Source organism: Protopterus annectens, chromosome 10.part0 (assembly GCF_019279795.1).
Source record: "Protopterus annectens isolate FY-2018-M chromosome 10.part0, PAN1.0, whole genome shotgun sequence".
NCBI classification, from domain to species: Eukaryota; Metazoa; Chordata; order Ceratodontiformes; family Protopteridae; genus Protopterus; species Protopterus annectens.
In genome coordinates, this window is record NC_056744.1 from 1224438821 (window position 1) to 1224465974 (window position 27154).

Below are 27154 nucleotides of genomic sequence, written 5' to 3' on the forward strand. Positions count from 1 at the left end.
GCCAAACAAGAGTGGGCCCAGGACTGAGCCCTGTGGTACACCACTTGTGACAGGCTTTGAGTCTGACATGGTGCCAGCAACTCTGACCCTGTGGGTTCTGTCACTCAGCCAGTTTGCAACCCATCTTGTGATGTATGGGTTAACATTTAAGCTGATGAGTTTTTCAATGATACCCGAGTGGGGTATTGTATCGAAGGCCTTCGCCAGATCGAGGTAGGCTGTATGGACTGCCTTTCCCTCATCAATGGCTTTGGTGACTGTTTCAAAAGTCAACCAAGTTTAGAAGGCATGATCTGCCTTTGACAAAGCCGAACTGGGATGGATCCAAAGTCTGCAAATTCCCTATGTCTTTATTTATGAGGTCCATTATGATCCTCTCCATGGCTTTGCAGATAAGGCTTGTCAAGCTAATGGGCGGTAATTTCCAGGGTCGGTGGAGGCACCGCCTTTGTGAAGTGGGACCACAGTTGCAGTGCGCCACTCCTGGGTGCGTATCCAGAGGTAAGACTATGATTAAACAGCTGTCCTAGCTGTGGGTTTAATTCCTCGTTGAGTTCGTGGAGCACACAGCCGGGACACCATCAGGTCCCATGGATGCTGTGTTTTTGCTTTGGAGAGAGCAGTTCTCACTTGGGCGTTGGAGATGTTTGGGGGCTGCAATCGCTTGGTATAGATATCTCTCCTTTTGGGGAGGGGAGAAGTTTGCACTGAACCTGTCAGCCAGTATGTTGGCAATGTCTGTAGGATCAGTAATCTTCACATCATTTTGAACTAGTTCTGAGCATATCTGGGAGTTTCCTCCCAGGTTTCTAACATAGCTAAAGAAGGCCTTATGATTGTCTTTTGAGTCTTTAGCTATTTTTCTCTCAAAATTTGCTTTGGATGATTTTATGAGAGCTCTTAGTTTTTTACTTAGTGATCAAGGGTGTCTTACCTTTTAAGGATTTTGCTCTATCTTGTAGTAGCTTCCTCCTTTTGTTGTAGAGTTTGTTTATGGCTGGGGTCCACCAGACTGGACGCTTGCCTTTGGTACAAAGAGTCTTTGTTTTGCTTGGGATTGCCTTATCCATGCAGTCCTGCAGGTGCTGGTAGAAGGCATTTGTAAGTGATTCAGCGGCTTGAGTACTGTTTTCCGCCAGCTCGGGGGCCTTAAAGGAGACCACACTAGACTTTAGAAGTGTGAAGTCGGCTTTCGAGAAGTTCTTTACTGTGGTCTTTTTTATTTCAGGTGGGGGTGGGATGAGGACCTCCAACGAGATTAGTTTGTGATCTGATCTCACCAGTGAGGGGTATACTTCCGGTGTTGAACATTGTGCTCCCATGTTCGTGATGATGAGATCAAGTATGTTTTCTCCTCTTGTGGGGATGGTGACTAGTTGTTCCATGGCATTTGAGTTTATGAATTCCAGGAACTTTTGGGCTAGGGTGTTTGGGCTTGAGTAGTGTTCCCAGTTTATATTAGGGTAATTGAAGTCACCTAGTATGATGGTGTTTGGTGATACATTTATCCCCTCTAGTGTTTTCAGGAAGGCCATGTGAGGTTCCTGAGTTTGTGAGGGTGGCCTGTAACATGCTACAATTTGCAGAGCAGTCTTGCCTATGGTTAATTGCACCTGGATGGTCTCCGATGCATCGCGTTGCCACCAGTCTTGAGGTGTGGGTGTCTTTGATGAATATGGATACCCCCCCTCCTTTCTTGGTATTGTCCGGATTTTGGGGCCGGAACGCATGATAAGAGGTAAAACCTGATAGTGCTGGGGTGCTCTCAGGAGCCTTGAACCAGGTTTCTGTCACTGCACAGACATCGATGTTCTCCATACTGAGAAGGGCCTCGAGTGCGTGCATTTTGAGATTTAGACTTCTGGCATTGAGCAGCATTACCCTTAGTTTTTTCCTTTTTGTGTTCTAGGGTGGTAGGTTTAGAATTTGAGCCTTGCCTAAAAAGGCACTATGGGGTGGCAAGAGCCTTTGCCAATATCCGAATCCCAGGGTGACAGGTGCAAGCCGTCCCTTGAAGCAGCGTGGCTTGCCCAGCATGTCATCCCAGGCAGACAGACATTGGATCCCCTTTGAATGACACCAGAGTTTAAGCCAATTGTTAAAGCTGATCATCTTATCTCTGTATTGTGGCATCATTCTTGGTGAAGGTAGGATACTGCTCAAGGTCAGGGTCATACCTGCCTGGGCTACATAATCAGAGAGCTCCTCAATGTCTCTTTTCATGTAGTCCAAGGAGGTACGCCTCAGGTCGTTTACACCAGCGTGGACAATGACTGAGTCGTATTTGTACCTGCTGTTGAGAGACCTGAGTGCTTGCGTTATGTGGCGGATTCTAGCGCCCGACAGGCAGCTTACTGTGACCTTCTCCTTACTCAGTCTGGTGAGCGGGACGTCAGTGTGTCTGACTATGGAGTCACCAATGACTAGTGTGTCTGGCATTGTGTTTGGCCTTAAGGGCTGTGACTGTTTGACACTCTGACTGTGAGGTCTATGTGTTGCAGGTGTTGTGTTCTGAGGTGGTGGTTGTTTGGGTGTCTGCTTTGGTGGCCTCTGCTGTTTTGGTAGATTTTTATCAGAGCCGAGTATGTCTTTGTGTGTTTATGTGTATGATTTGAGGTTGTGATGGTACTATGTGAGACTGGGTCTATAGTGTGTGTGGTAACCTTCTCCTCCTGACTGGTCTTGCCAGTCCTATGTTGAGAGAGCTCAGCCTCCAGTTTGGCCGTATAGTTGCATCTCTCGCATGTATTTGTGTTTTGTGGGAGGAGGAGAGGGTTGTCTGTGTACATGAGGCAATTGTAACATTGCCTCAATATTCCCAGGTTCACCAGCTGAGCAGGAGAGGACACTAGCAACTGATCCCTCGACATGCTAGAAGGACTAGACAAAAAAACTTTAAAAGAGATTCCGGGGGATGTGGGTGACCGAGAAATTTGGGTTTGCCTTTTTGGGGTGCTATCTATAAGAGTGCCGTATCAAGGTAATAAGTACTGTAGGAGCAAGTGCTAGGTTTAACAGATAGAGAAAAGTCTACTTGGAGTCAAGTAGAGATGATCTTTTTAGGTATTAGAGAAAGTGCTAGTAACAGGGATGCTTAAAGGTAAGATTGAAAAGAATGCACTCTGCAGTGTGCACTAGAGAAGTTAGATATGAAAGTAGGTAACTTGAGTTTTATCTGTTTAAAAAGTTAAGGTTTAGTGGAGAGTTACTATTTTTAAAACAGCAAGATGGACTGAAAGGGGTGGTTACTTTTGTATTTTGGTACTATGAAATACTGTAGGATGGCCAATAAATTTAAATAATTGAAGGGGTGGGATTTCAAAAGTGATGGTTTTGTGATTACTCACATAAGCCAGTGAAAGTAGAGAGAAATGAGATATATGGTCAGATTAACATAAGAGGCGGGCAACTAGAAAGACAGTGGTATTTAACAAGACAACTTAAATGAGTGGGAGGGAGGGAAAAATTCTGCCTGACTCAGAACAGAGAGAGCTGTGGTCTCTTTTGAAGTTTTAATATGCTGTTAAAACAGAATGCAAGCAAAACACAAGATAAAGAAAACAAACTACAGTATTCAAAATATAGAAAGGCAATACAGAAATACAAAAAATAACAGCAAACTAACCTTTCCTTCACAGCAAAGTGTAGCAGAGTCTGGATGAGCCTTTCTGGTATTTTGTTTCTATTCATAATATTTATCATTGTCTACCTTCTAGCAAACATAAATCACTTGCATATTTAAAAACAAGCAAAATTAAGGACTTGGAAATGAAGAAAGAAGGCCTTCATAACAAGGGACTAGATAAGCAGATATATACAAGAGGGATGACAGGAAAAGGAGTCTCAGATTCCTTTGACAATGTCTTTAAGCACTTTGTTATATCAGTTTTCTACCTCCTGCATTAGACCAAAACTACAGGTGCCATCAGTATGTAGAGCTTCTGAAATCCCAGCATTACAAATAAAAACAATTTTCTAAGCCCGCACACATACTACATGCAGTATTTACTTCCTGTATTCCATAAGAAATGCTGCAAATGTTTTCTGCACTTCAACCAGTACTTATTCACCTTTGGGACCTTGTTGTGAATGTTTGTGCATTTCACACATTGTTACTTATACTCAAACATTTTCATCTAAACCTCTGCTGAAAATTGGTTCTGCCTAGTCAGACTATCCAAGCTGACAGACAACAGGAAAAAAAAAAAAAACAAAAACAAATTTTAAAAGATGGTGCGTTTGCGTGTGTGTGCGTGTGTGTGTGTGGGGGGGGTGTCATACCAGCTTAGGTGATCAGAAAAATCAGAAAAGCAAAGTTTAATGATGCACTTCAGTGCTGCGGAAGACAGGAATGTTTGGGCAGTAAAAATGATAGCAATCCTCTTAACAGAAATGGAACACAAGTCACATGTGTAAGACATCTCAAGAAGTCTTACTTTTATGCCCAATCCCATTCCTACCATCCAATAACAGACGTCGCTCAGTATCAACCAGCTATGCGGTGGTGAACACTCCAACACTGAGCTCCTAAAAACCTACTGAAGAGTAGCATGTGAAAGAGTGGATACTAATAACTAACCAGTAGAGCTGTAATCATTACAGAATACTAAAATACAGAATGTTAAGGCAGTACACTCACTGACCGAAGAATGCACACCAAGACACAAAGTGACAGCTATGCAAATAACATGACCAGTGGGATAGCCAAAACGACACTCAAGTTAAACTAAAAAGAAAATGCCAAGTTGTAATCCACAGACCTGTAAGCTCTGGTTAAGTTCTGTTTTTTTTCTCATTTTGTGCTGTCAGATGACAGCTTAAGCCATCCAGCATGAATCGTTTTCCCCGTGATTTCACTGCAGTTATGCTGTGTAATGTAATATATTTCCATTTGTTAGAGGTGGACATCCATAAGTTACAAATCGAGGATTTCAGTACAACAATGCTGTGTGCTGCACCAGTGTAATGTCTCTAAACCCAAAACTGCAGAATTCAACCGAAATGAAAACACCCTTTTCTGCTGGCCCACACATTTCAAACAGAATCTCTACAATTCAAAAACTAGACAGCCTTGAAAGGCTTAAGTGTACTTACTAACAATGCTTTAAGTAAAAGGTATAGTAACATCTCATAGGTTCATAGATTAGTACTAGGCTAAGTGCCCTTGTGGGCCATTTTACGCCTAGCCAATTGCCCTATGCGAGGATCAAACCCTGCACCTTGTGTCTGTAAGGTAAACACCTTAATCATTATGCCAACCTCCCACCCCTTCAGATGAAGTCTTACCTGATTTGTTCCATCAAATGTGCAGCACCTTTTAAGACTGATTTTCTGCAAGTCTTGGAACTTGATAATCTGATTTCCCTTCTAGTGTCTTCCATTTCTTTAATTCTGAAGAAATGGAAAAGGCAATTATTCAGGTGACACTAAAAATAAAACAGCATGCCTTAAGAACACAAAGAAAAATAAAACAGGACTAAAAATAAACAGGCTTCTTGTTAAAACAAAATAAAACAAAACAAAAACTACAATGATAAGAAAATACTAGCAATGTTAAAGTAACAGATAAAATAAGCAAGTAATAATGCCCGAACAGGGTGGGCAGCATCAAGGAAATAACTGTCTTCCAAAAGACGTTGTGAGGTCTAACACCACAGGCAGAAGGCATTACTGTGAACAGACTAGGAGTTTAAAAGGGGAAAAACTCTCAAAATAAAATGATCCCGAATGTGTAGTCTATGACTTGGTCTTTGTTTTTAAACAAAAAACATCTTTACTGAATTAACACTCATGACATTGTCAATCATAATTTTATATAAATGGAAAAACTTTAGACTTATTTGCAGTTGCAAACATTACACATCACATATAGTCTTTTATACAGTCAAACATTACATAGCTCAATAATTTCCTGCCTTCCCTTAAACCTCAATTCTCCTCCAAAACTTTCTGCATGTATCATTCCACAATTCCTGTTTTTTCTATGTAAATTTGATCCTACCCTTTTCTAAAGATTGATATAAAATCCACTGAAAAGTCTTCAAAAGAAATATTACACCACCACCTTAAATATAAGCTCCTTAGGGACATCACAATAATATTTATATTTTGAACTCTAGCACATTTCTTAACATACACATATTCTATCTAGATCATCTCCTTTAAGACCTAATCTAGCCAAATCTGGGACTGAAAAATTGAATTTCTTAAAATTGCTGCATGACAGAAAATGCTGAATGCAGTATTCACATGCACTGACTAAACATATATGTTCATAAATATGCAGAGACAGTTTTCATGTTGTTTTACCCCACAGAGAAGCAGTCACAACCTGAGCACATCACTAAACACAACTGTACTTTAAAGTGAAAGTAGCAGGAAAGTAGCAGGAGTAGTTCACAAGAAGAACATTGATCATAATATGAACACAGACCCAATCTGACCCATGTAGAACAATCTAACAAGAGGATCCCATATCACATAGGAAACTATGTAAAATGCAAGTTAAAGGGAGCACCAGAAAAAAAATCCTAAAGTTGGACACAACAGTCCCACAACATAGACTTTGCCCAAAGTGACATCACAAGTCTCAGTGTCTAGGCAAAGATAGGATCTGAGTAGATTTGACAGCAGCTAATGTAGCTGTAGAGACCGAAAGCCAACTAAAGTACAGTTGTGTACCTACCATAAATGTAGATGTTGGAGTGTATTCACTGTTGCAGTCATTACACTTGGGGTTATCCTGCTGGCAGTCTACCCGCATTCGGCCTGAATTCCAAAGTCTAGGTCCGGCGTCAGTTGCTGTCGCCTCTTCCCTGACATCAGTGCGCCAGGGGTACAAAAGATGCAGCCAATGCCATTTTCTTCAGTTTTTCTTGCCCCAGATGTCAGGTGCCCCCAAACTGGTAGGCTGGAAATTATGCCAATACATATGCATGCACAAAAATAAACATTTCCTTCATCTACAAGCAAATACACCACATAGGTTGTACAACCTAAGACCCAGCAAAGAAAAGGGGGATGGTGGGTGGGTAACCTGGACTGCAACAGTGAATACACTCGAACATCTACATTTATGGTAGGTACACAACTGTACTATGTTCATCGTGTTTCACTGTTGCAGTCATTACACTTGGGTTGAATCCCAAAGCTGAGGTTGGGTGGCTGGGGCTAAATAGGATTAGGAGAGGCTATAAGGCCCTGCAGAACTGCAGTGGCAAAGCCTGCTCTGGATTTAGAGTAGAGTAGAGAGGTAAGTGGTAGTGCTTGGTAAAAGTGTGCACTGAACTCCAAGTTGCAGCCTCTAAAATGTCTTTGGTTGGTACTCCTCTGAGGAAGGCTGCTGAAGTGGCTGCTGCTCTGGTTGAGTGAGGCCTAATGTCCTTAGGCACTGATTTGCCATGTTGTGAATAGCAGAAACAAATGCAGTGGCCTATCCATTTTGAGATGGCCTTTCCTTGTGATCCTGCAGCAGCATATGCTACTAAGAGTTGCTCAGTCTTTCTGAAAGCTTTAGTTCTGTCCAAGTAGAAGTGTAGCTGTCTGTGTATGTCCAAAAAATGCAGGAGTCTCTCACCCTTATTCTGTGGGTTTGGATAAAAGGTAGGCAAATGAATGTTTTGGTTAAGGGCCACACTGGACATTACCTTAGGCATAAAATGTTGGGTTTGTCCTCAGAGAAACCCTGTCTGGATGGAAAATGAAAGGTTCCACAGCCATGAGTGCCTGTAACTCGTCTTGCAGAGGTTATTGCTAGGAGCAGAGCGGTTTCCCAAGATAAGAACTTTATTTCAGCTGTATTGGCTGGCTCAAAAGGCGGCAGTGTGAGTTTTTTCAAGACATAATTGAGGTCCCAATGGAGGTATTGGTGCTCTCCTTGCAGGTCTTATGTTTTTGGCCCCTCTGAGGTACTGTCTTAGCAACAGATGTGAAAAAATTGGTGGTTCCGTATTGTAATGAACTGAAATGGCAGAGGCATGGATTTTAATTGATGAAAAGGATAGGCCTTTGTCCAGCATCTCAGTTAGGTATTGTAAAATCTGAGGAATATTTGGTACAAACATGTCAATTCCTTGTGCCTGGTTCCAAGCACAGAATCTTTTCCATTTTTCTGCACAAGATTTTCTGGTACTGGGCCTCCTGGCCTCCAAAATAACATCCATCACTGCTTTAGAGAGAGGTGTGTTCTGAATGGCTACATTATCCGCCATGCTGTCAGATTTAGGGTTCTGAGTTGGCTTTGCAGGATCTGATTGCCTCCAATTCCTCATTTACTGACCCAACAAAACAATGTCCAGGCTGGGCCTTGAGACAAGCTCTTTAGGATTGGGAACCAGTGCTGGCGGGGCCAGTCTGGAGCAATCAGAATAATTTTTAGCTTCTCTTGTCTGACCTTTAGGAGTACCTTGGGGAGGAGAGGCAGAGGAGGAAAGGCATATACTGTTAGGGTTTTCCAGCTGAATGATAGAGCATCCACTTTCCATGCTTGCTGGTGATAGGTCCTTGTGCAGAATCTCTGTAGTTGGCAGTTGTGAGGGGAGGCAAATAGATGCATGTCTGGGCATCCCCATTTCTTTATTATCATGCTGAAGACTTGTAGATCCAGTTTCCACTCGTGGGGATCAGTGAGGTTTCTGCTTAGTTCGTCTGCCAGAGTATTTTTCTTTCCTGGCAGGAATTGTGCTTGCAGGTATACTTGATAAGTCAATGCTGTGTCCCACGAAGTCATGGCTTGTCTGCAGAGGGGGTAGGAATGAGTGCCTCCCTGTTTGTTTATGTACCACATGACTGTAGTATTGTCCGTCCTTATCAGTTGTTATCCTGGATAGAGTAGATCCTTGAAAGCTGTCAGGGCATTCTGAACAGCTAGCATCACTTTTTGATTGATATGAAGATGCCTTTGGCTTGTGGGCCATGTGCCCTGAATACATTTTCCTGCCATGTGGGCCACCCAGGCATAATCTGATGCATCTGTTATTGACTGCCTGGCTGTGGGTAGGGTGAATGGCTGTCCCTTGTTGTGGTGACAGGCCTGTGCCCACCATTGAAACTCCTGTTGTAGGCAAGGAATGAGGGTAATTAATGTTTTCAGGCTGTGACAATGTTGAGTCCAAACACTTTTTAGATACCACTGTAGTTTCCTCATATGCAGTCTGCATATGGAATTAGCAGAATGCAGGATGCCATGAAGCCCAAAGCCTGCAGAATTTTTCTTGCAGATAACTGGGTCTTTGTTGCCAACATTTTGAAGTAAGAAGTCAGTTGCCTTTGTCTGGCGTGAGATGAGCCATCTGGGCAGTTGTATTTAAGCTTGCACCCAGGAATATTATCGCTTGAGAGTGTACTAGTTTTGATTTATTTTCGTTTACTGTGTACCCTAGGCAAATTAGTAATCTTTTTACAAACGCCAGATGCTTTAGTAGAATGTCTTTGTTCCCTGCTTGAATAAGGCAATCGTCCAAGTAAGGATATATCTGGATTCCTCTGTCTGCAAAATGCAATTACTGGTGCCAGGCATTTTGTGAAGACCCTGGGCGCAGTAGATAAGCCAAAGGGCAGTGCAGAGAATTGGTAGTGCATTGAGCCAGCTATGAATCTGAGGTATCTTCTGCAAGATTGTCTGATTGGAATATGCAGGTATGCCTCTTTTAGGTCCAAAGTTACAAGCCAAGCCTTCTTGCCCAGCATGGGCAACGTCCAGAAATGTATTTAGAATAGACAGGTCCAGTATTGGTCTTTTCTGGGTACCAAGAAAAGTCTTGAGTAAAATCCTTGTCCCTGCTCATGCTGTGGTACTTGCTGACTGGAACTCTTGTCCATGAGGGATTAAACTTGTTTTTGTGCCTCTGCCCATTGATTGTGTGGCATGCATGTCTGGCATACCTTTTGCCCTTGGCAGGGTGTGAAAGTGGAACCTGTAGCCCTGGGACACTATATTCAAGACCCATTTGTCCTGGGTGATCATGTGCCAATTCTGAGAAAAAAGTGCTAGTTTTCCCCCTAAGGGGGCTGCCAAAAGATAAGTGCTTGGTGCTGGCAGAGGAAAGTCATTGGGACTGGTTTCCTGTATGGCTGTGATTTGTCTTCTCCGCTTTTGGAGGTAGAAGCGCCCCACTGTTTAGGCCTGTATGAGTCCTGGCCCTGGGATCTGCCTCTGGGGCGTCTGTATCTGCCTCTTTGTGGCCTGTGACACTGGAAAGGACCAATTCTTTGTAGGCCAGTTCCTGCCAAATCTGGGTGGCTGTACCTGTAAGAAATCCTTTACTGTTTGCATAGATTTCATTTTTTCCTCCATTTTCTTCAACACCTGTTCTGCTTTAACACCAAATAAGGTATCATGCTGTAATGGAGCATCTAGTAGTTTTGCTTTAACATGATCAGGCAGATTCTGTTCCTTTAACCAAGCATGCCTCCTAATGACCGAACCCATAACTGCAGTCCTGCAAGAGGCCTCCAGAGTATCAAAACCACACTGCAATGTATGCTTTCCCACTTGTTCAGTTGCATGCAATAAATCCTGCATTTCCTTATTTTCTAAAGGATCAGAATTTGATAACATTTTCTGTTTTAGCAGTAACATTAAGTAATGCTGATATTTAAGCATATGAAATTGACAATTTAAAGCCCTCACAGCCAAAGTAGCAGAAGTTTAAACCTTTTTCCCCATTTATCTAGTGCCCTTGAATCTCTATCAGAGGAGATAGGGTTTTTTGCAGTAGAAGCCTTGACCCCTTTGGGACCCTGAGAAATAGTTTCTGGGTCAGCAGCAGGGTTTTTATAAAGAAATTTATGTGAATCTGGAACCCTGTAGTATCTGTCTGGGGGCAGGAGGTAAAGAGTCAGGAGAAAGTCCGGACTCTGAAAATACATCTACAATGTCTAACACAGGAGGAATAGCCAAAGGCCTGTGCTGAGGTAGTAAAAGAAAATCTCTAAGCCTTTTCTTAGATTCTGAGTAGTCTTGGCTCTCCCAGTGGAAGTGCTCCCTCATGGTATGCAGGGTTTCCCCAAAAGAATAATCCTCAGGCGAGGAGGCTGAAGGGATAGATTCTTCAGCATCAGAATCCTCATAAAGAGGAAGACAGTATTCCTGTTCAGAAGAGGAGTCAGAGGAAATGGAAATCTGATCTGAAGATTCATATTCGGTCTCTTGCCTAGGCCTCTTGTCAGGAGGGAGCTGGGAACCCCTAATCAAGGCAATTAGGTCTTCGGCCATTTTGAGCATCTGTTTTTTAGGCATGGTGGTCTGTCCAGGAGAATGCTGTACTTGTTTTGTCTTTAGAACTGCTTTAGTCTTTGCTTTGGAAGCTGAAGTAGGCTTTACATATAACTGTGTAGGTCTGAAAACACCCTCAGAAGCCGATGCCTGCTCAGCGGCTCCGGAACCATCTGAGGGAATAGTTTCCGAGTGTCCAAAGCCTTGAGTATCCAGAGGCCTAGCTGGCTCCACGTGGGAGTCGACAGCAGCCTGTGGCTCTGAGATAGCGGGCGCCAGGGGCTGCAAAAGCACCTCACTGAGAACTGGCGACTGGCTTAGCGGAAGCCCTGTCGTCGGTTTTGGACCTCGGATGCCTGTCCTTTTCTTTTTCCTTGCGCTTTTTATAAACTCCGGTCGGCTGTTCCAACGGCATTATATAATTGAATCTTCGGCCAAAGTAAAGAAAGGCAAAATCGTACCGACGCTTAATAGTGCGTTGGTTAAATCTAGTACAAAACCGACAGCTAGCAATGTTGTGATCAGGGTCTAGGCAAGGAACACAGAAAGAATGAAAATCCTTATGAGGTATTTGCTTCCCACAAGAAATACAATTAACTTTTTCTGACATTGGACTGGAGCAAGAAAAAAGTTTCCCCAATGGGGTACTTAGCTTTAATGAAGATTTCGGATCTGAAATTTGTTTTTGAAAATCTCAGGAGTCGGCCGACCGGCACTTGCCAAATGCTTTTGCTTCGGGCACTGCACAGCAAGAAAGACTGAAGAAAATGGCATCGGCTGCATCTTTTATACCCCTGGCGCACCGACGTCAGGGAAGAGGCGACAGCAACCGACGCCGGACCTAGACTTTGGAATTCAGGCCGACTGCGGGTAGCCTGCCAGCAGGGTAACCCCAAGTGTAATGACTGCAACAGTGAAACATGAACATAACCAGAAATTAATATTATAGTATGCAAAATTAACTCATCACATTGGATCTTGGGTTATGTTATTTTCAACTTGAACTTCATACCAAGTAGCAGAAGCATCATGTTTTGTACCCACACAAGTTTAATCAGGTTTAGACTCTGTGTGCTAGCCACTCATAGCTACTGAAATATTTCACTATGTGATGCAGTAAGTAATGCATGACCGACACAAACAATGGTGGTAGCGTTTTTATAAAGTGGATTAAAAAAGAACATGATAAAAATCCAAGAAAAGATTTACACTAAATAAAATTATCCTGCACTTAGACAGAGAAAGAATGAGAAAGAAGGACTTTGTACTTAAGTGCAGGTTTGACAAGCATAACCTTGAGTTTTATGGCTCTGAGCCTTCCAAGAATTAAATGTCACCAAGTCCAAAGAAAGCAAAAGCTAAACAGGAGATCATACTTTCAACCAACCCAAAACAGATTTAGATGTACTTCAAAAATGGCCAGTTATAGCTGCGAGTTAGAAATCAGCACAAGTACAGGGCCACAAAAATGGCTGATGATGATAGGTGTTCTTTTCATTTAGGCAAATAACAAAAAAGCACTACAAAAGGTGAAAAAAAAAAAAGATTTAAGCTTTGTTGCTGCATTGTCAATGTGGAAATGCAGTGCTGGGCAATTAGAAGTATGAAAGTTGTGTATAATGCAAGAATATAAATAGTATACAAATCCAAAACTACCTGCAAACTTTAAAGGAAGTTGTACAACATTTGTCTTAATACAACACAGGAACCAGAATCCTAATGCATACGCCAGCAGGTCCCTGTTGGATTCTGAAAAAAATTCAAGTGGACTAAGGCAGAACCTGTCTACACGTACGCATTTTCAAAATGTACATTTTGGAAAAGACGTATCAAACATTCAGCAACTCCAAATCAAAGACTCTCCTTAGAATTCAGCTTTAGGATTATGTGAAATTATTAGAGTAATTTCCGCGGTGGTGGTGCTGCGGTAGCGTTGTTGCCTCACAGTAAGACGCTGTCCGGTTCGAATCTCAGCTAGAGCGTCTTCTGCGTGGAGACATGCGTGAACGGGCGTATCTTCATTGAAGGTTGTGCATCAGGACTGGTAACTTGGCACGTAAAAATCAACTACCAATCATTAGTGGACCGGAGTTCTGCTGTGGCGACCCCTAACCGGGAAAAGCCGAAGGACACACACACAATTAAAGTAATTCAAATCCAGAATATTAACAACGGTCACAGAATGTAACAAAGAAACTGCTCTCCAAAAAAAAAACTAAAAGAATTCTGCAACAATGACACCTGTCAAGAATAGCGAACGCAAAAGAGGAATATGTTTCAGAGAGCAAATAATGTCTATTTCAAAATATTTTGGACCAATAACCCCAACACAACTTCAGAAGTGTGTCAAAATGGCGTACAAGGCTTACGTAACAAAATCAGAATCAATGGTAGGGAAGAAAATGGTGAAGTAAAGCAGATGATTATGGATGGTTTGTTATGTCAGATAAACACACTACACAACAAATTAGCTTCTACACAAAATTCTGAAGTTTCTAAGGAACCACAGAATGATTTGAATACTGATTTTTTTTTTTTTGGGGGGGGCGCAAATATATAACAGATTGCCTACAAGTTGTTGCTGGTGACATAGCTCTAGCAACTTATGAATTAGTAATTGCAATATTTTGCATAACAATAAAAATGGACAATTGTCCCACCATTTGACAGACAATTTAAAGAGAAATGTGAGTACTTAAGTGTTAGTCATAGAAATTGACTACCTTGATCACAGCCCAATGGATTAGTTAACACCACGCCCCAAGTAATCAACTGACAGAAAAAATAAGCAGCATGCTGAGAGCTTACAGAACTTCTACACATTTTAATGTTGGAGCTATGTCAATTGGTTAAAGGACCAAATTGTTGAAACATAATTAGTTGAGACCACATGGTCAACAATTTGGTTTGTCAAACTGTTCTGACAGACTGCAGTACAGTAGGGCTTCAGGAGTATGCCCTTTACCCACTGTAGTGGGATCTCAGAACTTGTATAAATAATCAGAAGGGGATGTGGGGTATGTGGGGGCTTGCCCACCCACCCCTGCAAAAAACTGTGCATTGCTCGGTGTTGTATGGATTTATTTCATATTTTTCTATTAACTGGTTTGTAGACCATATGGGTTTTGATTATGTGGTTTTTCGATAAACTGACACAGATCCCTATCAGGTATCCTGTTATTCAAGCACACCTTCACAAATGAGATACCAGCAGAGACTACACCCAAGGAGACAACACGTGAAGTCAACACGATACATAGTTAACATAATACATGAAAGAAATGTGAGCATGCTCTGGTATCAGCATTTTATAAAGAATAATCTTTACTAGAGGAAAAAATGATAAATGCTTCAAGCATGACATTGCATTCAGTGCATGCTCCTCACAAACCAAGTGTGAATACTGCAACTTTGAGATAACAGCATCACTAGACGTTTCTAAAATCCTGGCACAAAATGAACTGTGGTTTTAAAAAAAGTTGACTTTTTTATCCAAGTTCTGACATTTTACAAGGGAAACTACTACTGACAGACTCACTGAGAAACAATAACTCCTGCCCGGAAGGCCCCAAAAGACTATAGATATACACTTTTACCTAAATTACATTTGCCTACTCATCACATAAAACAATTACTCATCATCCTCCAAAAAGTGATGCACAAATACATTTCACACTAAAAAAATTTATGACCGTGACAAAATGTGGAATTTTACCAAGAAAACATTAATGCATTACCCATGTGAAAGCACAAATATTCTTCTGTACATCAGATTTTAGGGAAGATTTTGTTTAATGTCTTGCCAATAACCACAAGATGTAAATGTGTTTCCAATGTACATATAATCTCTACACTAAACTACAGTGAATGTAAAAGCACGGGCTATACAAGCAAAAAGCTGTGAATCTTAAAAGATATCACTGGGATACAATTCCTAATTTCAGAATGCTGTCTAGGGGGGACAACGATGTACTTTCATGACTAGTTTAGGAATATGTGGATGATTTTAATAGAGCTGTTAAAACAGAGAGGTCTACTGGCGAGAGTATTATGTGTGTGTTCCAAAAAGGCCAAGCTCACCCTTGGGGAAATCACTAAAACAGTGTAAATTATAAACTACTGCTAGTGTGGGATTGCTCTGACAAACTAAATATAGCGAAGTGCCGAGATTATACCACCTCCATGCCACCAGACAAGGCTATACATTGTGACATACCAAGTTGGGTGAAATATGTACATTGAGATTTGAGTAACTAAGACCTAGATCATAAAAAGATGCCAGAAAAGCCGGGAAAAAATGTAAAAGTTGCCAATAACCATGTCTCAAAACGGGTCTACTTCATATTTCATTTGACTGAGACCAAAACACTGACAGTTCAAAAAAGAGTGAAAACTCATAACACCGACACATTAAAGTAAAAGGTATATGCCCTTTTCCCCCACTGTAGTGCGATCCTGGAGTTAGTATATAGTTAGGGGTGTGTGGGGGCACAGCCACCCACACTGGGTGGTGTTTGGGGAGAAACCCCCCACATAGTTTAGGTAAATACCATTTTCTGCAAAGAGCTATTCATTGGAGTTATAAATATCCATGTGCATGGTTTAAAATGTATAAAGTATGTTGGGGGCTGCCCCCCCCCCCACACCCAACTATATATACTAACTCCAGGACTGCACTACAGTGGGGGAAAAGGGCATATACCTTTTACATTAAAGTGTCAGTGTTATGAGTTTCAGTCAAATGAGTTTTCAGTCTTTTGAACTGTAAGTGTTTTGGTCTCAGTCAACAGAATTTCAGTCAAATGAAATTTGTGTCATATGAAGTAGACCCCTCAAAACTGGTATCTGCCTGGTATCAATAGTCTGTCTTCATCCAGTATGACACACAGGAAAGGCTATGTGGTAAAACATTTAGAAGATTTGGAGCTGCAACTGCATCATTTGACTGCTGCAGCATGACTGCCTGCAAAAAAAAAACCTTTTCCACATTTGAAAAAGAAAAATGGAGTTATCCGTTTCTGACTGAGGCATTATAAAATTCAGCAATATGTTAAGGTTATGGGTTAACGAGCTTCATCCAATAGTTGCAGATCTGATTAACTCAGTCTTCACTTAAGTAGTAGGCAAAGGAGTAAATCACTTAACTAGATCAAAGCTCTATTTCATCCATAGACAAGAATAGTTACATGGTCACCTGGTTAAATTAGGGCACTTCCTGCAATGGCATAATTCCCCAGTGGTGTCATTTTAATTTGAGCCTATTTGCATTTTACTAACTGCGCGGTGGTGGTGCAGCGGTAGCGTTGTCGCCTCACAGTAAGACACTGTCCGGTTTGACTCTCAGCTAGAGCGTCTTCTGCGTGGAGACATGCGTGAATGGGCGCACCTTCGTTGAAGGTTGTGCATCAGGGCTGGTAACTCTGCACGTAAAAATCAACTACCAATCATTAGCGGACCGAGTTCCGCTGTGGCGACCCCTAACCGGGAAAAGCCAAAAAAGACAACAAATTATGGTAACCTCCTGTTTTGCATCTAACAGACATTGCATTGATGTTCTGCAAGCATACTTCTCAAACTATTCTTACAGCAAATGCTCAGCAGTAACATATGTACACTTTTAGAAGTGCTCTCCGTTGTTTAACAAAAAACTTAAAGAGCAAACACGAAATCAGTCAAGTTACACATGTAAAACAGATTACCGTGTTGAAGACCTACAACCCTTTTTTGAAGTGGATTCATGTTTTGCTGGAGTTGTCATGTTTCTTGTCTTGCTTAACTGGTCAGCATCAGTGCAGTCTTCCTCCTCATGATTCTTCAGTTCACAAATGCCATCTATTATGCTAAAGGCAGAGTAAAAATATACAAAGTTACTCAGTATTCCCACAGATTGTCCAGGAAAAGTAATTTACTTTTCATGTGTAAAAATTTATTGAAGATGAAAAACAACAAAGTGTGAATGAAATAAATCAGATGGGTATACCAAGAAACACACACAGTCAGAGGCCAATCTCGACTTTGCATTAAAAAAAAAAAAAAGTCAGAAGCTAAATATTACCAGCTGTATGACTCACACGGGATGGTGTTACTTGCACTCTAGCAACACAGATTTATGTCACTGCTTGGGGGTCAAGGATGCCAAGTATCAGCTGGATGCCTCTGTCTGTGTGGGGATGGGAGATAATTGCACTTCAGCTCATCTTAGTTGCAGCTGCCCATGTAATGCAAGTCGTATTAGTTGGCTCATTAAGGCGCCATGCCAGACAGATGTAAAACAGGAAACTGCAAAATGACTACAGGCAGTCACATTTGTATAGAATGGATGCTAGCAGTACTACCCAGTACTAACACCATTAATCTCAGCACCAAGTAATCCAACATTTTACAGCTCATAGATGTGTCTTGGATTCTGCAAGCTATCAGTCATGTGAAATTCCATCCATCAGGCTGAAGTTTAAATAGAAATATTGGTCTTCAGCACAGACTCTTTTGTGAACTTTGCTCCTCAAGTCAAAGCCGACTATTTTTTCCATTATCTATATTGTATGATTTTAAATGCATTTCCCCAATCAGAAATGTGAGTAAAAAAATTCACAGTTGTTTAGGGTAATCTCCAGTTCATTATAAGGTCAGTTTGTCAATTTAGAAACATGTTTTTGAGCCTATTTCCGGTCTGGACTTCATTTATGCCCATGTAAAACTTACATAGAGCAGTTGCTTGTCAAGTAGTTGTCCTACAAGCTTTTAAGAACAGCAAGGTAAAGGCATTCTTAGTTGCTCCACACTAATCTTGACTGTAAGCATTTAGGCCTTAAAAATAAATCTTAAGTGGACAACCACAGAGTAAACACATTTATTTGTCCAAGACTGGATTTTTTTCCTCTACAAAAAATCATTATAATGCTGCATCAAAATGTATGATTATGGCAAAATATTCATAAAAATTATACAAGTTTTTTAGGCCTTGAAAAGAGAAAAAAAGTTATCTAGACAATTTATCTCAAGCTTAGAAACTGCTATTATATCAATGCCCAAAATTTACAAAAGCTTGGAATGCCTGACATTTTGGCTATGGAACAAATTGATTTCATAGCAATTACAGAGGCATGGAATAGTATGGACTTTTAATTATTGTGAATTAATATTTTTATAATTTACAGCAAACAAGACAGGAAAGCATGATATTAAAGGCTCCTTTTCAGTGTTTATGGAACATAAAATCAGGTAGCTGAAATACTGTTCTAAGCAATTTAAATTCACAGGGTACTGTCAGAACTGTTCTGGGTTAGAGAAGTCTAAATTTACTGCAAAAGGTCATTAATGAATTTGTAAACTGCCTTGAGTCAATATTGGATGGAAAACCTATTGCAATAGTGAGACAAACTATAAATTGGAAAAATTGTGCTACTTTGCTATTTTTTCTTTTCTGAGGTGAAAAACTTGTATAACTTCTGAAGATTTGGTGAACTTTTTTGGTGAACTTTCCACACATGTAGTAAGAACGTACTGGACCTTCCTTATATTAATAAGGATTAAAAATGTAACCACTAGTCAATCTTTTGGAACATCAGACCACATATCAATTATGGTCATCTTTGTGAGCTCTGCACTTAATACAGCAGCCAAATTAATAAGATTTAATACAATGTAAATATCAGTTATTAGAGAACATTAAAAAAAAAAAAAATCAATGAGAGAAAATTAATCAGGAGAAAAATAAAGACTTTGGATTGGCCATTTTCAAGGAAAAAAATATAAAGAATGTCTTGAACCAATATAAGTCTGCACTCTTGTGGGAGGAGAGGCTAGATTCTGCCCTTCTGAACTGGTAATTTCTGGTTAAAGGCTTATTCTGCCTGCTTATTTGATCTGTTTCTTTCTGAAATTTGTGGGCCTTGTTTGCTGTAGCCCAGAAGTTAGTAGTTTATTGGCCATTTTGGGCTAAATTCTCTCTCTTTCATTTCCCTGCTATACAAACAGCATTTGCGCGGTTTTGCGCTGGGCAATGCCGGTTAGCTAGGGATAAACTAGTCCCATCTCCACGAAGTCTGCTCTTCAATTTTTCCATTGGAACTAGACAAACTTTCAGCTTAAGCACTCTAACCATTCATTTCACAGCCTAGTACTTGCTCAAAACTCATAGCAAGCACTAATTAACCCTAGCACTAGACCCCCTATACTGCCAGAAGGACAAGGTTCTCTAATCGTCCCTACCAGCTAATCAGTAAAACAGGTTACTTTACCTATTCAGGCATGTCCAAAGGGCAGTTTCAGGTGTACTCTCCAGTCCAACTGGTGAATCTGGGCATTTTGAGGCAATGTTAAAACTGCCTCGTGTACACAGACAACCCTCTCCTCCTACCACTAAACACCAATATATGCGAGAGATGCAATTATACAGCCAAACTGGAGGCAACGCTCTCTCAACCCAAGACTGGAACTGACAGTCAAGAGGAGAAGGAAAATACTTGCAACACACCACCAGTCTCACATAGACCTACTAAACCAACACCGGCAAATAACACGCATAAACACACGAAAACATACTCGGAGGCTCTAACTAAAAATCTGCAAAAGCAACAGAGACCTCCAAAGCAGACACCCAAGCAACCTACACACCCCATAACAAACCATGAAACACATACTTCACATAATCAGTGTGTCACGCAATCACAGCCCTTAAGGCAAAATAACATACCCAACACACTAATAATAGGCGACTCTATAGTCAGGCACACTGATGTCCCTCTAACTAGGCTGGACAAGGAGAAGACTACAGTTAGCTGCCTGTCAGGCACCAGGATCCGCCACATAACACAAGCACTCAGGTCACTCCAGAACAAATACGACTCTGTCATTGTCCATGCTGGTGTGAATGACTGGAGATGTACCTCCCTGGACTACATGAAAAGAGACATGGAAGAGCTATCTGATCACGTAGCCCAGGCCGGTATGACCCTGACCCTGAGTAGCATCCTGCCCTCACCAAGAATGATGCCACAGTATAAAGAAAAAAATATCAATTTCAACAATTGGCTAAGTTTCTGGTGTCATTCAAAGGGAATCCAGTATCTGTGCACCTGGGATGGCATGCTCGATAAGCCACATTGCTTCCCAAGAGATGGCTTGCACCCATCTCCCTTAAGCTTTCGAATACTGGCAAAGGCGTTTGCCGCCCCCATACTGCCTTTTTTAGGCAAGGCTCAAAAGACAAACCCACCACCGTAAATAGCACAAGTAACCAAAAACTGAGGGTAATGCTACTCAACACCAGAGGTCTAAACCTCAAAATGCATGCACTCGAGGCACTTCTCAGTATGGAGAACATCGATATTTGTGCAGTAACGGAAACCTGGTTTAAGGCTCCAGAGAGCACCCCAACACTACCAGGCGATAACTCGTACCATACTTTTCGGCCACAGAACCCAGACAGAAACGCAAAAGATGGGGGTGTATTCATATTCATCAAGGATACCCACATCTCCAGGTTAGTGGCACAGCACAATGTCTCAGATCATCTATGTGCAACTAACAATGGGAAAAAAGTACAGTTGTGTTCACTTACCACAAATGTAGATGTTAGAGTGTATTCACTGTTGCAGTCATTACATTTGGGTTATCTGCTTGCAGGTAGCCCTCAGTCTGCCTGATTAACAAAGTCTTGGGTCCTGCATCGGCTGCTGTCCCTTCTTCCATGACATCAGGGGTATAAAACATGCAGCCGACACCATTACATCAGTTTTTCTTGCCCCATATGTCAGGTGCCACCCTAATGGAAAGCGATTAAATATAAAAGTACAAAGATATACCTCCATCAAAAAAGCAAACGCACCAAAAAGGCTTTTAAGCATAGTAAAGGAAAGTAGAGGTATAGTCAAAAGAAGTTAGGGAGCTGGAGGGAGAGTAACCAGGACTGCAACAGTGAATACACTCGAACATCTACATTTATGGTAAGTGTAGACAACTGTACTATGTTCTTTGTGTTTCACTGTTTCAGCCATTACATTTGGGTAGATTCCCAAAGATATGGCTGGGAGGAGGAATTTAGATAGCATTAGGGCCAGCTATAAGGCCCTACAAGACTGCAGTGGCAAAGCCAGCTCTGGATTTAGAGAAAATTGGCAAATGATCATGCTTGTTGAAAGTATGTACAGAAAGTATGTAGAGAACTCCAGGTAGCAGCTTCTAGGATGTCCCTGGTAGGGACGCCTCTGAGAAAGGCTGTACAGGTAGATGCAGCCCTGGTGGAGTGAGGTCTGATCCCCTGGGGATAGGTTTTCCATGGTGCTTATAGCAAAAATGAATGCAATGGCTTAGCCATTTAGAAATGGTTAGCTTTGAAATAGCCTTCACCTCTGCCCCTACAGCAAATGCCACCAGCAGTTCAGATTTCCTTTGAGGTCTAATCCTGTTCAAGTAGAATCTAAGTCGTCTGTGCACATCTAAGGACTGCAGTATCCGTTCCCCTTTAATTCTGTGGATTGGGAAAGAAGGTTGGCAAATGACTGGACTGATTAAGAGCCACACTGGAAACCACCTTGGGCATAAGGATGGATTGGTTCTGAGGGACACCCTGTCCGCATGAAAGATGATGAAAGGCTCAACTGCCATAAGGGCCTGTAATTCAGATACCCTTCTAGCTGATGTAATTGCTAAAAGGAATGCTGTTTTCCAAGAAAGACATTTTAAGTCTGCAGTAGCAGCTGTCTCGAAAGGAGGTAGAGTGAGTTTCTCCAAGACAAAGTTAAGGTCCCAGGCTGGGGTTGGAGCTCTCCTGGGTGGTCTCAAATTTCTGGCCCCTCTGAGGAACTGCTTAAGCAGTGGATGAGAGAAGAGGGGAAGTTCTGTGTTATAACGGGCTGAAAAGGCAGAGACATGGATTTTAATGGAGGAAAAAGAAAGTCAGGCCCTTGTGAAGCATCTCAGTTAGGTATTGTAAAATTAGAGGTAATTTGGGTGCTGCTGTGCTCATCCCTTGAGATTGGTTCCAGGCACAGAATCTTTTCCATTTTTCAGCATAAGATTGTCTAGTACTAGGCCTCCTTGCCTCTAAAATGATATCTATCACAGGTTTGCTGAGGGATGGTAAAGGAGAGATTAGCCAGGCTGCAAGGTTCAGTGTTAGAAGCTGAGGTTGCAGAATCTGGTTCTCCTGCTGAGACAGCAGGGAAGGAGTCTGAGGCAGGTGACGATAACCGTGACACACTGTGCAGGAGGGGGTACACCAGTGCTGGCACGGCCAGTCTGGAGCAATCAAAATCATCCTTGGTTTGTCCTGTTTGATTTTTAGTAGTACTTTGGAGAGCAGAGGCAAAGGGGAGAAGGCATAGACTGATAGGTTTTTCCAGCTGACGGACAGAGTATCCACTTTCCAGGCTTGTTTGTGGGGAGTCCTTGTGCAAAATTTGTCCAATTGGTAGTTCTGGGGACAGGCAAAACAGGTCTATATATGGGCTCCCCCTTTGCTTGTCAACATGTTGAAAATCCTTGGTTCCAGTTTCCATTTGTGTGGGTCCATGAGGCTTCTGATAAGTCCGTCTGCCAGTGTATTTAATTTGCCTGGCAGGAATTGAGTTTGTAGGTCGACTTGGCAGCTCAAGGCTGTGTTCCACAATGCCAGGGCTAGTCTGCAGAGGAGGTAAGAATGTGTACCCCTTGTCTATGTATCACATGACAATGGTGTTGTCCGTCTTTACCATTAGTTGTCCTGGAAGAATGTGGCCCTTGAAGGCTGTCAGAGCATTCTGTACAACTAACATTTATTTTTGATTAATATGCAGGGGCATTTGACTTGGGTTCCATTTGCCCTGAATGCACTTCCCTGCAAGGTGAGCCCCCCATGCATAGTCTGATGAATCTGTTAGGGTTTGGGTGGCAGAGGGTGGTGTGAAAGGTAGTCCCTTGTTTTGGTGGCAGGCATCTGCCCGCCAAAGGAACTCTAGGCGTAGGCAAGGTATGATAGGAATCATTGTTTCTAGATCTTGAGAATGTTGACACCATAGGCTTTTTAGATATCACTGTAGCTTCCTCATATGCAGTCTTGCATATGGAATTAGAAAAATGCAGGAGGCCATGAACCCCACGGCTTGCAGTATTTGTCTTGCAGATAGCAGAGATTTTGTGGCCACTTGTTTGAAGTAGGTTGTAAAATGAATTTGTTTCTCTGGCGTGAGGTAAGCTATCTGGGAAGTTGTATTCAAGCTTGCTCCCAGGAATATAATTTGTTGACAGGGTACCAGGTGTGATTTCTTTTCATTTATGGTGTCCCCTTGACAAGTTAGAACCCTTTGTACAAAGGCCAGATGATTCAAAGGTATGTCCTGGCTTTCTGCCTGAATTAGACAATCGTCCAGGTATGGGTATATTTGAATATTTCTTTGCCTGCAAAATGCAATAACTGGAGCTAGGCACTTTGTGAATACCCTGGGCGCAGTAGACAAGCCAAAGGGCAGTGCAGAGAACTGACAGTGCGTGTAGCCTGCTTTGAAGCGTAGGTATCTTCTGTAAGATTTTTGTCTTTTTGTCTTCATTTTTTGTCTCCTTGTGTTACAAAATTACCCTCATACATAACTGATGTTTTTGACTTTTTGGATAAAGTAAAATGTATTAAACTAAATCATAACATGTTATGGGTCAGTATAGATGTAAAAAGTCTATACACAAGTATTTTACATCAATTTGGATTGGAAGCCATAAGATTTTTTTTGGGAAATTCTCCTGCTACTGAATATGTCATTGAATTGGTACATTTTTGTTTAACTCATAATTATTTTGAGTTTAATAATGTTTTATACCATCAATTGCAAGGTACAGCCATGGGGGCTTCATTTGCCCCCATGTATGCTAATTTATTTATGGGCCTGTTTGAACTGGAGGTCATTTATAAGCAAAAATTTTTTCATGAACATGTTATCCAATATTTTAGGTTTGTGGATGACTTAATATTCTTGGTTGATGGCAATAGGGACCAAATTATTGAATTTTTCAATGAGATTAATGTTAATAAATATCTTATAAAATTTGATGGATTGAATAGACATATTATTCCATTTTTGGATGTAGTGTTAGATATTTCTGATGGTCAAAATATTGTGACTTCACCTAATAAGAAATTTGAAGGGACATGCCAGTACTTACATGGTACCAGTGGGCATCCGTCTCATATAATTAATGCTTTACCTTATGGTGAAATGTTACGCATCCATAGACTTTGCAATAGTCCTGATATTTTTCATAAAGAGATGGGTTTTTTGGTTGAATCTTTTTTAATTCGGGGTTATAGCAAGGATATCTTGGAAAAAAGTTTTACTAGATTATTGACAGGAGTTAAACCTATAGTTGAAAAATCTATCTCCCATAGGAACAACAGTATTATGGGGGGTAATATGATACAACAGAATAATGAAAGCGTAAATAAGGATCATATTTATTTTGTAACCACATTTGGCTGTTTTACTAAATATTTTTTGGATATTGTTAGTCGGTTTTGGCTTTATTTATGCTCTTTAAGGAATGTACAACAATGGTTGAATGCAAATATTAAGTTTTCTTACCGTAAAGGTAAAAATATAAAAAACTTTTTAGTAAAAGCTAAGTTTGTCATGCCTCCTTCAAAAATGTATGTTAAACCTGTTCGAGTAGGTACCTTTCCTTGTGGCAAGTGCAAGGCTTGCAAACATATTGTAACTAATTTTGAATTTATTAACAATATTAGATTGGATAGCCATGGTTTTTTTAATTGCAATACTGTGGGTGTTGTATATGCTTTGCAATGTCCTTGTAATAAATTTTATATCGGGGAAACAAAGAGGGCATTCAAAACTAGATTTTTAGAACATGTTAGAGATATTAGGAATTGTAAGAAGGATAGTCCTGTGGCAATGCACTTTTCAGAAGTTCATAACAGTTGTAGTGATGGTCTAAAGGGGACAGTATTAGAACAAATTTGTGTATCTTTGTTTAATAATATGAGCATCAAAACTGTTTTAGTGCAGAAAGAAACTGTGTATATTTTAAAATTTAAAACTATGTTTCCTTTTGGGCTAAATGAAGAGCTCAATTGGAAAACTTTATCTTGTTAAGATGCTGTTTAAATTGATTAATTGTTTAATCATTTTATTGTTGGTGTGTATATATAGTGTTATGCTATGCAAGCATTTTATTCTCCTTGAAGGCTTTGGCCGAGACGTCAGAGAAAGTATATTCCAGTGTGCAATAAATCCTTTGGTGGAAGTGGTTCTTCGTTGTTTTTTGCTATCTTCTGTAAGATTCCCCGATTGGGATGTGCAGGTATGCTTCTTTTAAATCTAGTGTTGCCAACCAGGCATCTTTCCCTAGCATAGGAAGTAACCGGTGAAGAGTCAGCATCTTGAATTTTGGAATCTCCAAAAAGGTGTTTAGAGTAGAGAGGTCCAGGATAGGACGCCATGAATCATCTTTTCTGGGTACCAGGAAAAGTCTAGAGTAGAAATCTTGCCCTTTTCCTCTTTTGGTATCAGTTGAATAGCCCCCATGCTTAAGAGAGAAAGTACTTGTTTTGGGGCCTTTGCCCACTGATTTGGGGGTAGGTCCGGCCACCCGCTTGATGTTGGCAACGTGTGGAAGTGAAATCTGTATCCCTGGGACACGATATTTAACACCCATTTGTCCTGGGTAAAGAGTTCCCAATTATTTGCATGAAGAGCAATCTTTCCCCCCAAAGGGGCAGTCAGTTGATAAGTGCTTGGAAATTATAAAAGGAAGTCATTGAGACAGTTTACCATAGGGGGGAGTCTTATTCCCAGATTTGGAAATGGAGGCCCCCCACTGCTTAGTTCTGCGTGTCCCCTGGGACTGAAACCTGGGGTTTTTGCTGTGTCTAGGTTTGGCTTCAGAAGACCTGGAAGGGGCTGGAAAGGACCAATTCTTAGAGGGCCAGTGCCTACTAAATCAAAGAGCCTGAACTTGTAAAAAATCTTTAACAGTTTGCATAGATTTAGCTTTATCTTCCATCTTTTTAAGAACTTCCTCAGCCTTGTTGCCAAACAGGCGGTCCTGATTTAAAGGAGCATCCAACAATTTAGCTTTAACATGATCAGGCAAAGATTGCTCCTTAAGCCAAGCATGTCTTCTGAGCACAGACCCAGTAACAGCAGCCCTGCAAGAGGCCTCTAATGAATCAAATCCACATTGCAAAGTATGTTTTCCAACTTGCTCAGCAGACTGCATTAAATCCTGTAAATCTTTATTTTCCACACAGTCAGGAATCATCATTTTCTGTTTAAGCAGTCCAGTAACATGCTGCTGATACTTTAACATATGAAACTGGCAGTTTAAAGCCCTAATGGCCAAGGTTGTAGAAGTGTAAACCTTCTTACCCCATCTATCCAGCGCCCTGGAGTCTCTATCAGAAGGGGTAGGATTTTTAGCAGTAGAAGCCTTAATGCCCTTGGGCCCATGTGAAATGGTCTCTGGATCTGCAATAGGATTTTTAAAAAGGAACTTGTGGGACTCTGGGACCCTGTAGTATCTGTCAGGTTTTCTGGGAGCAGGAGGCAGGGAATCAGGGGCCAAACTAGAATCCGAATAAGCATCACCGACTATGTCTAGTACAGGAGGAATAGCTAAAGCCCTATGTTGAGGTAGGAGAAGGAAATCCCTAAACCTCTTTTTTGAATCAGAAAAATCCTGGCTTTCCCAGTAGAAATGCTCCTTTAGAGTATGTAAGGTTTCCCCAAAAGAAAAATCCTGAGGAGGGGAAGCGGAGGGAACGGAGTCCTCTGCATCAGAATCTTCACAGGTAGATAAGGGCAAATCCAGATCATCAGAAAAATCAGAAAAACAGAATCCTGATCAGTAGATTCATAATCAACTTCAGTCCTATGCCTCTTGGGGGGGGGGGGGGGGGGGGGGTTTGGCTACCCCTGATTAGAGTTATTAGATCTTCAGCCATTCTTATGTTTT

The 27154-nt window shown here is 41.3% G+C and overlaps 1 protein-coding gene across 1 annotated transcript in view; it reads right to left on the reverse strand.

Annotated features, from left to right (window-relative positions):
* ORC1 (origin recognition complex subunit 1) overlaps positions 1-27154 on the reverse strand; it is a 967334-nt gene that overhangs the window by 789558 nt on the left and 150622 nt on the right. The window contains exons 5-6 of the mRNA XM_044086852.1: positions 16915-17055; positions 5287-5391 (exon numbers count right to left, since the gene is read on the reverse strand). Of these exons, the coding sequence (XP_043942787.1) occupies positions 5287-5391; positions 16915-17055 (246 nt within the window). The remainder of the gene's footprint in view (positions 1-5286; positions 5392-16914; positions 17056-27154) is intronic.